Source organism: Periplaneta americana, chromosome 12, assembly GCF_040183065.1.
Source record: "Periplaneta americana isolate PAMFEO1 chromosome 12, P.americana_PAMFEO1_priV1, whole genome shotgun sequence".
NCBI classification, from domain to species: Eukaryota; Metazoa; Arthropoda; class Insecta; order Blattodea; family Blattidae; genus Periplaneta; species Periplaneta americana.
In genome coordinates, this window is record NC_091128.1 from 39221908 (window position 1) to 39239577 (window position 17670).

Consider the following 17670-nt stretch of genomic DNA (forward strand, 5'->3'; position numbering starts at 1 on the left):
AAGAAAATTCCTGCATATGAATTTACATGCATGAACTTGCAGTGAGGATATGTGCAATAAACCACAAAATTAATAATTTTTAACCAAAGAATACTTCTAATACGAAAACAGGTATTGTACTCTATCATCATCTGTCTTTATTACTGTAAATTCGAACTTTTGCTAATCATGACAACTCTCAGTCTCAAATGGTCTGAACTAGGGCGGTTTTACTGTCATAGTATGTTGTGTGTGAATACTCGTTCATGCGCATGTGTGTTTTTTTTAACATCTTGCGATTCCTAATAACCAAGTCATTCTGTCCAGGTTTTCAACAAACCTCTTGCATCTGGATTCATAGTTTATTCTTTTATTTTAGGTGAAGTTATTAGGTACTCAGGAGATCCTCTTCAAGATTTTACTCTCAACAGATTTCTTGATCGATTTGTGTTCAAAAATCCTAAAAAGAAATTGAAAGAAGAAGCTTCAAAGAATTCAAAGTTTTCTCGTAAAAAGATGTATGTGCCATCAGGCATCAGATCTCTTCCTGTTGACAGTGCCAGTTACTTGAATGAAAGTGAAGCAAGGATCCCAGTGGATGAACTCTTCATGTACAGGTGGGTATTGTAAGCTTAGAGTATAATTCAGTTTTATTGACAAGGGAAACCAACTGTTTGTATTGAGGAAAGTAAGAATTGTCACATAATCTTAATGTCAAGTTATGAGGGTAGCTTTACTTATTGAAAAATCAGATTCACTCTTCCTGAATAAGTAATTGTATATAGTGGAACCTCGATGCATCGTTCCCATGTCGTCGTTTTCCCATCTTTTTTGTCCACTTTTTTTTGGTCCTGAAAATAGTCCCATCTAAATAACGCTATTTTTTTCCCGATTTCCTCGTTCCTCGAACTGTCGTTTTATCACATTGATCGTTGAGAAATCACTGCCTCGACAGAATATTTTCCCGCATGAATAATTTTATTTTCCTTTAAAAGGGTGAACTTTTTTTTCTACATTATTATCTCTGCAGCAAGAAGATAGCGATTCCAAGACTGTGCTAAACTTCACAGAGATACGAAGAAATGCAAGATGAAATGTATTATGGTCCCATGATATGTAATGTGATTCGTCATCTTAGTGCAGTGCACGAACTCTCCATGTGCATTTGGTATAGTCTGTTAATGCGAAAATTAGTTACTATGTGTGTGATCTGTGCTATGAAGACAGACATTAGATTCTGTAAAGAGGGGTGACTTTGAACAGTAATTTAGCACCTTTCTAAATTAAATGCTGTACCCAATTGTGATAAAAACTGTTTAAGTTGTCAATAAACTAGTTCAGTTCTTTCGCAATTGGGTACAGCATTTAATTTAGAAAGGCGCTAAATTACTGTTCAAAGTCACCTCGGCATTCAAAATCACCCCACTTTACGGTTCTAGAAGAAAATGCAATTTTTAGTAACTTATTGATTAGTCCGAATGATGTGGAGGTAAATAAACACTTGATACTATTATGGAATTTATTACGCAGTCGTCTTACCTAATGAGATTTGTTGCCTTAATGCTACAACTTATTTAGAGTCAGTTGTGCTACAACACAGACACTGATCTCCACAGTGGCAAGTGTTTCTGTACATTGTTTATGTTTGTACATGTTTATATGCTTAAACACTTACAGGAGAAGTATCTTTGGAAGGTTACTAAAGAGCTAGACAAGTCTTGGCATTATTTTCGTGTGATATGGTATAGGCCTAATTTGTGATGCAGGTTTTAGTTGCGTGGAAGGCAACAGTATGGGCTAACGGAAGCCCATCTGGTTTAAATAGTAGTATTAGCTTTGTGAGGATGGATTTGTGGTATGTCCTAACACATATCTGCATTCTGAACGTATTACGAATCTGGATTCATGATTTTAACATACTTAATTTCTGTCTAAGTTATCAGTAACAACCAACATCTTGTAAGGAATTGCGAACTAATTTCTAGCGCATATGTCATCCTCATCACACACATGACTTGGTACAATGTTGTGGAAGGTGGTAAAACTCCATGTTCCTGTTTACCTCAGAATTGTTCTAATCTGAAATTCACTATAGAATTCAGGTGTAAAATATGAACGAAACGAAAGATAATCAAAGACTTTTTCAGCAAGAAGTAGTGTACTTAGTATCCTAATAAAGGTGCAGTCAATAATCATTCACTTGTTAATTTTATACCCTATTTAAATGCAAACAATAGACTTTTTATTGCAAGTTTACAAACAAGAATAAAGTTTATGAGACATATCCATTATGATTGTACATTATTTAAGATATTGGTTAAAAATTAAATGCACCAATTATGTGGATAATTCTCCCTTAAATTGTCTAGGGAACAGTGGGATGCGTATATAATTCTGATGCGCCTATTATACGCCAAAATACGGCAATTTTCATGTTTTCCTGTGTTTATCGTTTTTGTTCCCTGTTCCCCAAAAAAATGATGGCTCGAGGCTTCACTATATTCACATAAGGAAATAAGAGGAGGATCTGTTTTTTTTTATTTGGTTGCAGTGCATTATAATGATCTCTGGTCATAATACAGCTATCATTCACTTAGCAGCAGACAATTTTATACATACATAACTAAGTCTGCTTACATTATATGCACACACATATTTTAAAATTTATTTTACATCTCTTTTAACTTGTTTATTTCCCTCATTTGCTTTTGTCATGCTTTCCTAAGGATTTGTGTTCATTTGTAATTCTTGATATTTTGGCTAATACAATTTCAATATTGAAATGTCATTCCTTTCTCATAAAGTTGCATTCAGTCCAATCTCTCTTAACACATGTTAACAGTATATGTTTCATATCTTCTTTTTGCTACATAACATACATATGTTATTTTCCATATTACCCCTGAAACCATTCAGTTTCCACACTCCTAACATAATCCATACAAAACTAATTCTACATATGGTTCTTTAATCTATACAGTTTTAAGTTTCATGTAATTCTTTAGTGAAGTTTTGTTATTCATGTAACTAAACAAAAATCGGTTAATATATTTATTAAAAACTATTGCAATTATTATGTGTGATACAACTATTAAGATAATAATAATTATTATTAGGGCATGATCATGAAAATAGATTAATTGTTCTATGATAGGTGATCTCTATCTTGTAAATTTATATTGGCTCATGTTGTCATTGTGTTTTCTAATTTGTTGTTTTCTATATTGTTATAAGTTAATAATATTCAAAACATTGTTTTCATTTTCATAATTATCATTCCACAGTTGTTACAGTTCATTTTTATCAAGTTTATTTTCTAAAGTGTTAGTTCAATAGCATCTATTACAAAACCACACAGTGCTTACAAAAAATTGACAGACATGGTGATGATTAGGAGATTGCAAATGGACTGACAAATGGACACATGAATGGACCTGATGGCTGGGAGGGACAAATGAATGAATGAATGAATGAATGAATGAATGAATGAATAGGTGGATGATTGTAGACAGAAATGGAGACATACATAAATAGATGAAAGGATGAGTAGAATGAATTTTCTTCTCTTCTTAAATACTTGATATTGTTTTGATATTGTTTTGATTTCTTGCAGATATCTACGTAAGAAGATGGAGGGAAAAGTGAAAGTGAAGACAGAGGACACTGGTGAGAGTGATGCTTCCAGTGTAGCCAGTGAAGAGTTCAATGAGATGTTGGAGAGCATAATGGAGAAAGGAAATCAACTTGACTTTGCAGAAGACTTGGCCAGATCAGCAAATTCTAAGAAGAATGGTTAGTAAAAATAATGCTACTCTTCACTGTGATAATAGGTATCAGTAGTAAAATATGGGGACATCCTTTCTTTCGCTAATGTGTGTCCTGTTGCCCCAAAAGAGGTCTTCGGGACATGTTTTTGTCCCAAATTAAAAAATTAGTGTCTGAAAAAACAAAACTGTTAATATCAACTGCTGTTTCATAAATATCAATCTCACAGTTGTTGTTGAAAATCGCTACATTGGCAATATTGCAGGCTATGCTGAAAATGTTTTTAAAGCATGAAGGAAACTGCTATTACCAGATCAAAGATTGTTGAATCTCACTTGTTTCATGAGATCATGATAAGTGAGAAGTGTTCTGAATTCCAATGAAGTTACCGGCAGTAAATTCAAGGAAATTCTTAAATCTGTTCATAAGTGTTAATGGAAAGCTCCCAAATTAAAAAGTGAGGATTCATTATCTTCACTTAAATTCCAAAACCTCGTAACTTGCTCGGATGTCTGTTTTCACATTTTATGCATTTTTTTTAAGTATATCCAAAGAGAGAGAAGTTCAATGGTTTCATAATAGCCCAATATTAGTGCTGGTATGCGAAAGAGATGGGCAAACAATGGTTAAGAAAGGCAAAGGGCAGATTATTATTGAAAGAACTAGGAAAAGGCATTGTAAATAGTGTACATCAGTGTTGAAAATATTGTAAACTAGCTGAAAGCACCCAGCATTGCCCGGGTTGTCCTTTTCGCTTCTTTTTTTAAATTAAACTGGTTGTTAGACTTTTCGGAAATCTCAGAAACTCAACTATAGACAACCAAAACGAATTGTCTTTACTAAGATTTCCTCGTCCATAAAGTTGAAATCTTTACATAGTATCATTTACATGAATTATTTTAGCCTGAAAGGATTAACTCAATTTAAAACAACTGTAGGTCTGGCAGCGAAAGAAAACATTTTATCACGTCCAAACGTTCAAATGTTTTTAAATTTAATTTGTGTGTGCATGCGTGCGTTTTTTTTTCTGGCATAGTTAAGGCCATCATACCTTCTCTTCCACATCACCAGAAATGCAAATAAAATTATAAAAAAATCAAACTATACATAAAATAAAACCAAATGAAATATTTACAGGCTACAGCCACACAAACTTTAAGTGAGTTAGCATTGCTTTGATTTTCATTCTCCATAATTTCGAACTGTACAGATTATATAATGAGCCGGACATTGTTAAATTCATAAAAATAAGAAGATTGGATTGGGCTGGGCATGTTGTGAGAATGCAAGATGATAGAGTTGCGAAGAGAGTTTTTAAATTTATTCTGATGGAAAGAAGGAAGGTTAGGAGACCGAGATTGAGATGGGAAGACTGTGTGATGGATGACATCAAGACTTAGGGTTTTAGAAATTGGAGAAGTTTGGCATTGGTTAGGGAGGAATGGCGAAAACTTATGAAGAAGCCCAGGGCCCATGAAGGGCTGTCGTGCCATTGATGATGATGATGATGATGATGATGATGATGATGATGATGATGATGATGATGATTCTCCTGGTGCCAGAGTCCATGAAGGAACCCTGGCCTCTCTTACAGCTCTCACCCAATCTTTCTTGTCCGCAGCACACTTCCAGTATTGCCTTAAAGTTCAGCAAAACAAAAACACACTCCTCGGTCCCTATTCACCCACGTAACATTAACTCAATTTTCTACAGATCTTATATTTTATCTCTGCCAGTCAGTGACTGTCAAATTTCAAATGGTTTATCTTAGTCGTGGGAGTCAGCATGTTAAAAATCATTACAACCTTTCTGCCATCTCCTTTCCTCCTCACCGCAAATGTGACGTTGCACAGAAGCAGAGATAAAGTAATTATAAGATCTGTACATTGATATATTGTGTGCTGATCTACATTTCACGTAACTTCATGTCTATGTATGCTTTCACTTAAATTTCAGAGATAGCTGACGATGAACAGGGAATTTCCTTGTTCCCAGCCTGAACCCGTGGGTGTCATTGTGAGCCAAAATTTCTCGGTTGTATCAAAGAATGAATATAGCCTATATGTATATAATTTAATTTATATTGGAAGATTTTTTTACTCCTTGATTACTGTACGCCCGCTTATATAATATCAAGTTTTTTTTAATTATGACATGAGAAATTGTATCTCACAAATTCAGAACATATTAATTATGTTATTTTTATACACATAATAAGTGCAATAAAGACTCACAATAATTCATTTTTTAACATAAAGACTAATATTCTGAGAAACATATGCCAGTATTTTAGAAATTAAGAGATTGTTATTTCCACAATGCATGACATACTACATTGACAATGTGATTATACTGATAGAATTTCGCAGTAATAAATTTTCGGACGTGAATAACAATAGTCTACGTATATTTTACAATTAATACAGTGTTATTTTCAGTGGACTTACGTACAGTCACATACTACATTAGCAGTATGACAAAAGTATCATTGAAGTGCTTTTTGATATGTGTAATTTTTTTTTTTTTTTTTTTTTTTTTTTTTTCACTCCTTTGTATAAAATATAGTTCAGAATGTGAAAAACACGCAGTTTTTAAGTTAATGTCTGCAATTATGAGCGAATGTCCTTGAGCTTCATTTTAATAAATGGCCACACAAATGCTAGTCGCATTGAAATTGGAGTTACTTAAAATCGAAAGGCATTTTAGTGGGTATCATAGGAATTAATTGATAAAAGGCATTATAGAAATATAACTGATTGTAGAACTTTCAGGGAAGCAGAATATGGATCTGATCATTATTTGGTATATGTTAAAGTGAGACAGAGAATTATTGTGAAAAACACTCAAACAGTATCTGTTATTAAAAAAATTCAATGCAAATATATTCAAAAATGACAATGTTAGAACTGAATACAAAATTAAATTAGAAAACAGATTTAATATTCTAAACACTACAGATGTAAATGAAAGCAATGACCACATTAATGACGATACTGAGAATTTACAGAATAACATTACCAAAATTATAACAGAAACAATGGAGGAGATTAATACAGTAAATAATAATAACTTCACAAAACCTTGGTTTACCTTGGAATGTGAAGAGGCAATAAAATTAAGAAAGAAGGCTAAAAATAAATTTCTAAACGTAAACACAGTAACTAATGAAGATTAATATACCCTAGTAAACAGACAAACTAATAAAATATTAAGAAAAGCCAAAAGAAATTACTTGAATGGAAAATTGGAAGAAATGGAAAGGAACAGATTAAATAATAACATCAAAGATTTCTTCAGAATAATAAAATCATGTAAAAAAGGTTATACTCCCAAACTTCTAGGAATTAAAGATAGGCTACATTTGATAATTTAATTTTTGAAAAAAAAAAATCCCTTGATATTTGGAAAAAAATGTTTTGAAAGGCTATTAAATCATTCGCATATTGCTAAAGACAATTTTGATCAGTATGACACATACAATGTCCAACCATTAATAGACGAACCAGACCTTATAGACATTGAAATGGCTGTCCAACATTTGAAATCTGGAAAAGCAGCTGGAGAAGATGGAATTACTGCTGAACAAATCAAATATGGAGGACAAATTTTGATGAAAAAATTACTTATTTTAATTTCAGAAATTTGGAAATATGGAAAAATTCCGGAAGCCTGGAAAACAGCATTGATTGTCCCAATTCATAAAAAGGGGGATACAAGTAAATGTGAAAATTATAGAGGGATTGCTTTACTAGACAATTTGTATAAAATTTTATCCCATATTTTATTAAACAGAATTAAACTATACATCTCAGAGAATATTAAGGATCATCAAGCAGGTTTCACACAAGGAAGATCAACATGTGATCAGATTTTCATTCTTCAACAACTTGTTTCTAAAAACTGGGAATTTGGAAAGGATTTACATTTGCTTTTTGTTGATTTTGAAAAAGCTTATGATACTGTGAGGAGAAAATATTTATGGTCAGTTTTGACAGAGTTTGGAATACCACAAAAATTAATACAATTAATAAAGGAATGCATGAATAATTCGAAATGTAAAATTAAAGTTTTAACTGTTATTTCAGATAGTTTTGAAGTTCAGTCTGGAGTGAGACAGGGAGATGGTTTGTCACCCATACTTTTTAATTTTGTCTTAGAAAAGGCATTACAGAAACTTAGGAATGGAAATATTGGAATTTCATTGGGCAATGGCAAAATTAATTTATTAGCATATGCTGATGATATTGTCCTTCTAGGACAAACAGAAGATGATATCATTAAACTGTTTAGACTCTTAGTAGAAGAAACAAGAATAACAGGGTTAAAAATTAATTCTGATAAAACTAAATACATGAATATATCACGTACCTCAAATAATAGAGAGTCACTTATAATAGATGATTGAGAGTTTCAAAAAGTTACTGAATTTAAATACTTAGGAAGTATAATTAATGAAACAGGCTTATTTGGGACAGAAATTGAACATAGACTCATTACGGCAAATAAGTGTTATTACTCCCTTCATAAATTGCTTAGTTCCAAACTCCTTTCTAGATCATCAAAATTAAGACGCTATAAAACAATAATCCTACCAACTCTCCTATATTGCTGTGAAACTTGGATATTAACAAAAATAACAACAAAATCCCTTCTTACTTTTGAGAACAAAATCTTGAGGAAGATTTTTGGTCCCATTCAAGAAAATAACACATGGAGAATTTTGAACATAGGGATCTGAGGGATATTTATAAAGATCCGGACATAATAGCCTTAATAAAAAGTCGAAGACTACGTTGGCTTGGACATGTTCTATGGCATGATGAAGACTCTCATCTACGAAAAGCTTTCGACTATTTTCCAAGATGTAAGAGACCTCTTGGTAGACCTCGTCTCCATTGGCAGGACCAAGTATATGATTATCTTTCTACATTGGGAGGACAAGAAGATGCAGAGAACAGAGACAAATGGCGATATATCATGAATGAGGCTAAAAACCTCTTAGGTTTTGAAATGCCCTAAATTGATTGATTGATCATAGGAATACATGGGATAAAAACATCTTTCGTTTTGATAGTTAATATTGTCACTTCTATTATGTTTTTCATGAGTTTTTTCTCACCAATTCTCATTCCATTGCATAATTTTGGTGGGTCAATATTTTTCGCAATAATAATATTGGTGATTCAATATTAAGTATTCAATTATATGATAGCAATCCTTATGGTTTCAAAAAATTCAGTTGGATAAACACAGCCTGCTCACTATGTACAACTGCATCGAGAAATTCATAATACGGTCCTGGACTGTGTAAATATACTTATTGTATTAATTGTCTTCTAGATTTTAGCCTTCATGATGTATCAACAATGTAATTTAATTTCGTATTACAATTTTCATGGCCTAGTGAAAGTCGATGTTGAATACAACAGACAATAATAAAGAACAATTGACTCTAGAATATTTTGCATTTTAATATTATATATGAATATTTGATGTATTTATTTTCATTTTTTATATTTTCAATTAATTTAATGTCCATTTATGAAGGTTATGAAGGTTAAATGTACAAACTTTGTCACATATCAGTCGAAGCGTGTAGATTTGTAAAGAGAACATACGCACACACATACATACATCCATACATACCCACATTCACTTTTATATATTAAGATAGTAAACACAGTGTTTGTAAATGTGATAGTTGAAAATAGATGGTAAACTGGAGAATTAGCTGTGGTAGCTTTCAACCGTGTCATTACAGTTATGACCAAATAGAACTAAATACACAATCGCCAAAATAAGGTCATAACGTTGGCCTGTGGCACCATTAGGAGAAATTTTTTCTCTCTTTCTGCCTCTTTCATTCTGAACATTACTAGCAGATAGCACCACTGGTAGCGACAAGCTTAGGTAGAGTTTGATGAGCAGATACACATATTAGTCTAAATTAGACACGCGGACGGTGATAAGGCTTATTAATATTTTGAAATATACTCTGGTTAGGATTATGTTGTTCTTTAAAAGTATTTTGAAATATATTCTCATTAGAATTATATTGTTCCTTATCAATATTTTCAAATATATTGATGTTAGCATTAAATACTGCTATTTTTCTTATTTTCTTCTTTTTCCAGTCAGACATCTTGCATTTACGAAGGTTAGGTTTGGTTAGTTTAGATTTTTACTAAACAAATCTGCGCATGCACAGTTATCATCTCACATCCAAACTGTTTCTGTCATGAGCCGCACGTGACAAAACTTGTTTATTTAAACGCAAGATTTCATTTCATTCTCCATGTACTCATTTACATATTACTCGTATGTAGGCCTAAGGGTACGGCCACACGAACTACATTTGTCACAGGTTTTCTGCGACAAATGTAGCTGGAATTATAGACTGCATTGAGTTAAATGCAAGCAGCCACACGGAGCAGTAAATGTGGCTTGTTAGGCGCATTCCAAGGTCGTGTCGCAACTCGAATGGGTCTGGGTCCATTTCTTTTGCAACAAATACTGCTGCTGGGTTGCCAGACATAGCGACACTGGGTGGCTATATGTCTCACTGTGATGTGCAGTGTGTCAGTATGTTTGCCATTTCGTTTACATATTGTAGCCATGTCATCTTTTCTTGTAAACTGAAAGTATTTGACTTCTCTGCTTTGGTTTTCTTCGCATAATTGTTGCATTCGAACACGGCACAATCTGGTATTTTATTGTTTTTAAATCACACATAGGAAAACCTGTATAATCTTTTTTATATACATTTCATAATTTTTCAATAATAGTAATAATAATAATAATAATAATAATAATAATAATAGCAAGCAATGATCAGCGATAAAGTCATTAATAAAGTGATATTCATGTGTCTCTTTATTCAGCGAGAAGCTTTCAAGTTATTTAAATATGCTGTAAAGTTATTCTACAAAAATTTCCTCTCAGTAGACTACCCTTATGTAATAATAATCCTTTATTAGGGAAAATGAATTTTAGAAACAACGAATAATTATAATAATAATAAAATAAAACTTATGGGCAAGCGTCTGACATATTAAGCCTATTTGTGACCAATTAATTTTCTTCCTTAAGCGAATTAACATTATTGTTAGATACTGGAAATTCTTTATTATGAGATCCATATTTTTAAACTTTAAATTTATATTAATATATTTATTTCCGCTTTAGTAATTCCCAAAGGAGACTCTTAGAGTCAAAGAATAGACAAGTCAAAAGATGTTTATCTCGTGACAATAAATAAAAAAATAAATATCATGCAAGAAACAAAAAAAAAAAAAATTGTAATAAAAATACAAACAACCTTGTAAAATGAATGACCCTGTTTTAATTTTTTAGGAATGAGATAGAAAGCGAAAATCCCAAATGCCATGTAAAGGACACACAGATTAAGACTTTAAAAAGAGTGAAATAACAAATCAGAGTTATTCATTTTACAGTAGAGAATTACAATAATTTAGTGCAATGTAAATTTACAAATGCGTATGGATACATGCGTAAGCTAATTTTAAATACTATTTTCTTAACCTTACTCCAATTTTTTGTTACATCACCGGAAGGAAAAGTAAATATCACCACTAAGTTCCCTTCTGGTAATTGAATTTGCAGCCAGGCATACAACACCTTGGCATTTTATTTAGGCCTAATGTATTAAAAAATAAAAGAAGTGACATTGATGAGTGCAGTGAAATTTGTCTCTCGAATTAGCTACAAGATATTGTAATTTGTACTAACCTGCTTATCTTATAGCGTTAGAATATCTTTTGTTTGTCAAAAACTTTAGACACTGAGATTGTAACATACGGTAAAATTCACCTTTCAGTTTCCCACTCCCCTGAAATTTAATAATCTGAGTAATGTAAGCTATAAAGTTTAAGAGAACGTAAACTCTGTTTTCTATTGGATAAGATGTACAATGGGAGAAAGACTTTTTTTAATGGTTGAAATTCTCATTATGTATATGTAGTCATAACAACAGAATAACTCGTGTTTATGAGGGAGTGAAGTATAGAGAGAGATTGACTTTTAGATGGGAAATTATTATGATGACAGATGTATAATAATACGGTGCCAATAAATATGATATATTTTGTTACTAACAATATGGTGCCAATAAATATTGCTTCGCTTATGTGTAGTCCAGGCTAAGTCACCCATGTTTTAACTCTCTTCAAAATATCTTTCTTTAAAAGTACATACATTTTTCTTCTTTCAATTTCGATCTAAAGAATTCTTCTGGCCATACCCTAATACAAAAATATTATATGATGAGGTATTTTCTCTAGATCAAAAAATAGAATGGCAGCACAGTCATAATTACGTAGTTAACGCTTTGGCGAATATTAACCGCAAATTTACTTTCGTTTATTTCAGTGATATTCGCTAAACCATACCTTTTTTTTCCTTTGTTTCGTTGTGATAACCTACCATAGATCTTACTACATTTGCATTTTCTTTCAGTGTATTCAAAACACCGCCATTATACTCTGTAAACTTTGGGCTTGGACTAGTGGAGTCAATTATTTAAGAATATAATCTCGTATTTTACTACCATCATTTCGATCGTCTATTGTATTATGACCAGTGTAGTCACCGTTGCTCTACTGTGCGTATTATCCAGTTGTTCCAAAATAAAAATCATCAGTGTCAAACTATTGTAAATAGTAAAGTCAATGTTTGTGAACGTGCCAATTAAAATATTGTAAATAGTAATCTCAGTGTTTTTCAAAGTGCTTATGTTAGTAATACGTGGACAGTGCATAGAACAAAGTGCTGACACTAGTTAAAGTTTGACATTGTTAATAACCATGCCACGACAGTATCTACAGCAACTATATCAACTCGCCTGGATTGGCCCCCTAAGCGACTACTCACAAGCCATCCCTGTAAAGGGGGCCTTACCCCCCAGCACAGGAGGCCTTTGCCCAACATGGAACATCATGGCTATATCATTCAAACATTCAATTCTAAATTTATCTTCACTGCTTCGTCAGTGGATATACTTTCAAAAACGTGCAAAAAGTGAAAATCGAAATCCGAGGGAATTGAGGTAATGTTGTAGTGTATGTATTCCTGTTACAAATGCAAATGGCGTATACTTGACTGTTCATCATTCACCCATACAAAGCCAGTTGTGTAGATCAGTTTAACGACAGAGTTGTTGCCCAGGGTGTGTCATACACTACACATGAGATGAAATGATGATTTGTTGGGATGCCTCCGGAGAAAACCTTGTGTTACCTGGACCACGTTGAAAGATTGTTCTCTCACATAAACTCAATGTGGACTGATGAGAAACACAAGTTGCATATAAAGACAGTAAAATCAGTGCTTATTGTGAAATCATTTTTCAGAAAAGATTGTGTTGTATTTCATGACTCAATGCTTCACAATAAACAATTGTTACAGAAAATTAATTTTACTACTGCTATGGTGTACCAGATATTATGTTTCGGTGCAGGAATTCTGCATTACCATATGGTGAAGAATGGTAGAATGGAGAAAAATTCTCTCCGGCACTGGGACCCGAACCTGGGTTTTCAGCTCTACGTGCTGATGCTTTATCCACTAAGCCACACCGGATTCTAGTTCCAATGCTGGATTGAATCCTTCTCAGCTAAAAACCCGGGTTCGGATCCTGGTGCCAGAGAGAATTTTTCTCCATTCTAGCCATTCTTCACCATATGGTAATGCAGAATTCCTGCACAGAAACATCATATGTACTTCGGTACATCATAGTAATATGATAAGTGTAAGTAATCACTTCGTGATTCAAGACGGTGCCTTGTTCTGTCGGACCCCGGCCACTTGGTCACTTGTAATGAGTGCACCTCTGTACATAGTGTTGGACACTGTGACACAGTACATGAGGGTAGGCACCAAAGGGGAACAGAGAGGTAGAACTTAAACTGAGAAGGATTCAATCCAGCATCAGAACTAGAATCTGGTACAGCTTAGTGGATAAAGCGACAGCACGTAGTCCTGAAAACCCGAATTTGGGTTTCGATGCTGGAGAGAATTTTTCTCCATTCTACCCATACTTCACCATTAGGGAAAATTCATTGATCAGAAAAGTATTGTAGAGTGACTCGGATTTATAACAGAATATTCTCAGGTGATCCTAATTTGTAAGGAGTACATTTTCAATTCATTTCGTTCAATTTATTCTTTAAGTAGGCCTACATTATTTTCAATAATAGTACTTAATTTTATTTTATTGTACAACTATTCTTTGGGCTGTCCAAAATAATATATACCAAAACTCGATTTAAAATCAGTGCTGATATCCCGTACTTTTTTTCTGATGTTTCTGGGAACCCTATGTATCATTGTCTTCATTGAAATTGTTTTTTATATAGCTTAGAATTATATTTTGTAATAGCTAAACGAGTTACTCTCTTAACTGAATTGTTAGAGCATTGTCTTTTCATGGTGTATCGTAGAGTTCAATTCTGGCGAGTCCAGGGACATCTTGAGACGGTTTTCTCATTATATAGACATCTCACTGTTTGTCTCTAATTCACAATAATCTTTTTCCCTGAAGTTGGCTCCTACATTTAAGTATGCGCATAGCTGGAGTTTAAATCGTAGATTTCACACACTTTTATGATCTTAGGCTTGTTTCAAACAGTTCTTAGTTACATAGGGTTCAACTGGCTTCATAAGAAAATTTCGTTGATATTTTTGGAATATGTGCTGGAAATTAATATATAACATTTATTGCATTTATTTCAGATAAAGAATTACATGTGGGAGAAGAAAGTAGTGATGAAGAAGAAGACAAAGAGCAAGAAGAAGAAGAAGAAGAAGAAGATGAAGAACCAACTGGTGACCAGGATGATTCTCCTGGAGAATATGATTCTGATGAAGAAGAGTTTGATATGATTGATGATGACGATGATGATGATGCTGAAGATATTGTGTTTGATGACTCTGAAAGTGATATGGAAACAGAAGCAGCAAAAGAAAAGGTCTGGCTAATCAAATCTTAATGTTAGTTATATTTATAGTTACATTACTTTAAATTCCAAGTAGTAGGAAGACATATATGAGCAAAATTTCTGATTATGGGAAGACGGATATGAGCAACATTAGATTAATTTAATCTTAAACATCTCCTACACTGGAGAAATGGATTTCGTAAGCTTAGTTTGATGAAACCAGCTTATCTAAGTAGTTTCATCTCTTCTCTCACATTTATATTATTTTAATGTACCGAAGTACATATGATATTTCCATGCAGATATTCTGCGTCATCATACGATGAAAGAGTAATGGAACGGAGAAAAATTCTCTCCGGCACCGGGATTTGAACCCAGGTTTTCAGCTCTACGTGCTGATGCTTTATCCACTAAGCCACACCGGATACCACCCCGGCGTCGGATGGAATTGTCTCTGATTAAGTTCCAACTCTTGGGTTCCCTCTAGTCGCCGCCCTCTGCACTACGTCATAGATGTCTTTGAACTTAGGACCGAAGACCACACATGTGCTGAGGTGCACTCATTATGAGTGACTAGTTGGCCGGGATCAGACGGAATGAGCGCCGTCTTAAATCACGAAGTGATTTACACATATCATATATATTATTTTAATGTACCGAAGTACATATGATATTTCCATGCAGATATTCTCCGTTCCATTACTCTTTCATCGTATGATGACGCAGAATGTCTGCATGGAAATATCATATGTACTTCGGTACATTAAAATAATATATATAATATGCGTAAATCACTTCGTGATTTAAGACGGCGCTCATTCCGTCTGATCCCGGCCAACTAGCACCTCAGCACATGTGTGGACTTCGGTCCTACGTTCATAGACATCTATGACGTAGTGCAGAGGGCGGCCACTAGAGGGAACCCAAGAGTTGGAACTTAATCAGAGACAATTCTGTCCGACACCGGGGTGGTATCCGGTGTGGCTTAGTGGATAAAGCATCAGCACGTAGAGCTGAAAACCCGGGTTCAAATCCCGGTGCCGGAGAGAATTTTTCTCCGTTCCATTACTCTTTCATCGTTCTCTCACATTATTGAAACTAACTTTCAAGAATTAAATAGCCACCCAGAACAAGGTTCTAACCCTCATTTCTCATAAGTTGACTTTTTGGTGAATAATGTTTGTTAATGATGCGCTATGTGTAATACTTGTACTCGTACTGAAATCAGCACAGATGTCTGATTGTCAACCTTGCTCTAAAAATTAAAAGTACAGTGAAACCCTGGTAATATATGCCTGTTTGTTACGCTATCCCGCATTATACGCTCTTTTCATCCAGTCCCTTGACATCCCTATATAAAACCATGTAAAATCCACTTACTTTAAAGAATACTGAGAAAATTTTCCTGGACTTCTACATTTACTGTTAGCACCTGCATATTCAAGGATTTTTAGGAGTCTTTGTTTTATGAATACAATGGAATGGAATGTGACCCTTGAGTACCTGCAAGACTACCGTATTCAGAGCCTGTTCTTCTTGCTGGCAGTTTTGAATCGCATTGTCAGTGAAGACTTGACTGGTGCATCGTGTACAAGTGTGAAGTGACTCGTTAGTGTCAACATGAATAAAGGAGTGAAACAGAAAGCTTTATTGATATTGGAGAAATTACAAATTCTCTGTAAATTTGATGAAAAAACCATTATGAATCAGAAATAATTGGCAGAATCATTAGGAATTCCATCTTCAACGCTTAGAATAACAGTGAAAAATCCTTAAATTTCTTCAACAAATGTTTATGCTGATTTATACCTTTGTGTTAAAATTTAAAAAATTAAAAAATGACCCACTCCCGCTAATATGCGGTCCCATTTAATGCGCTATTTTTATGCGGTTCCTTGATGAGGTTTCACTGTATGTACAGTGCAATGTGTTTTTCTCCATTTTTGAAGAATTTCGTATTTGTTGGTTACAACCTTGTTCTGAGCGGCTATTCAATTTGATAAAATCATTACTTACTTCTGGAATTGCACTCATCTTGCAGACGATTTCTTAAGACTTGGTGTTGTTTTGACTTTGCAACAGCAATTTATGAAGAAGTGAATTTAGCTCAAAGAATGTCTTCAAGTGCTGAAACATATTGTGTTGTCTTAGCACTATCTTGTATATTTTATACTATTTTTAAGTCAAGTATTTAAATAATTAAGCTATAGCAGGCTATATTAATAAGTTCTTAGCCAAGAATGGGAAAAATTACTGTATCTCAAAACAAATTTTTATTTATTCAACATAATAACCTTTTAACCGCACATTGGTCATAAATAGGGATGTAGTTATGCCAGTACTTCTTTCTGCCACCTGGGAGTACCCTGTTTCCTTATTTTTACTTTTTGAAATAATAATAATAATAATTGTTTTATTGCATCTTACTCAACTTTGTATTTTATAAGTACAGAACAATAGTATGATAATAGCAGCAGCATTACTAATGAATAAAATAATAATAATAATAATAATAATAATAATAATAATAATAATAATAATACAGCATTTACCTGCGCATTCAAGCCTACATAACAGTTACAATACCCTACTCTTTTCCTACACCCTCTTTCTCAAACAACTTCCCTCAGTTGGCAGTAATTCTGGAAATTTTTGCTGGTCCTTTTGTTTTCTTTGGTGTATTGAAGTGTCTGTGATTGTGATTCTGGTTACAATAAGTGTAAATGGAAAGCTATTGTTCTGATGATATGTCATTTAGTGTAAATTCATATTTAAATTGTCTTGAAAATGTATTCATCGTAAAGGGTTAAACATACCAGGCAAGCAACTATATAAGACTTTTTTTTTTTCTCGAAAGAATGAAGTACATACTGGCACTGTAAATGTCCTGACATATTAAATAATACGATTAGTTGTTATCAAATGCTTGGCTCTGGCAATGAAGCCATTAGCTCTCTCGCTCTCCAGTATC

The 17670-nt window shown here is 33.5% G+C and overlaps 1 protein-coding gene across 2 annotated transcripts in view; it reads left to right on the forward strand.

The window, feature by feature from the left end:
- Positions 1 to 17670, forward strand: part of Noc1 (Nucleolar complex protein 1) — an 88389-nt gene that overhangs the window by 55285 nt on the left and 15434 nt on the right. For both annotated transcript variants that reach the window (XM_069841123.1, XM_069841124.1), the window contains exons 12-14: positions 359 to 596; positions 3593 to 3771; positions 14494 to 14729. In XM_069841123.1, the coding sequence (XP_069697224.1) occupies positions 359 to 596; positions 3593 to 3771; positions 14494 to 14729 (653 nt within the window). The remainder of the gene's footprint in view (positions 1 to 358; positions 597 to 3592; positions 3772 to 14493; positions 14730 to 17670) is intronic.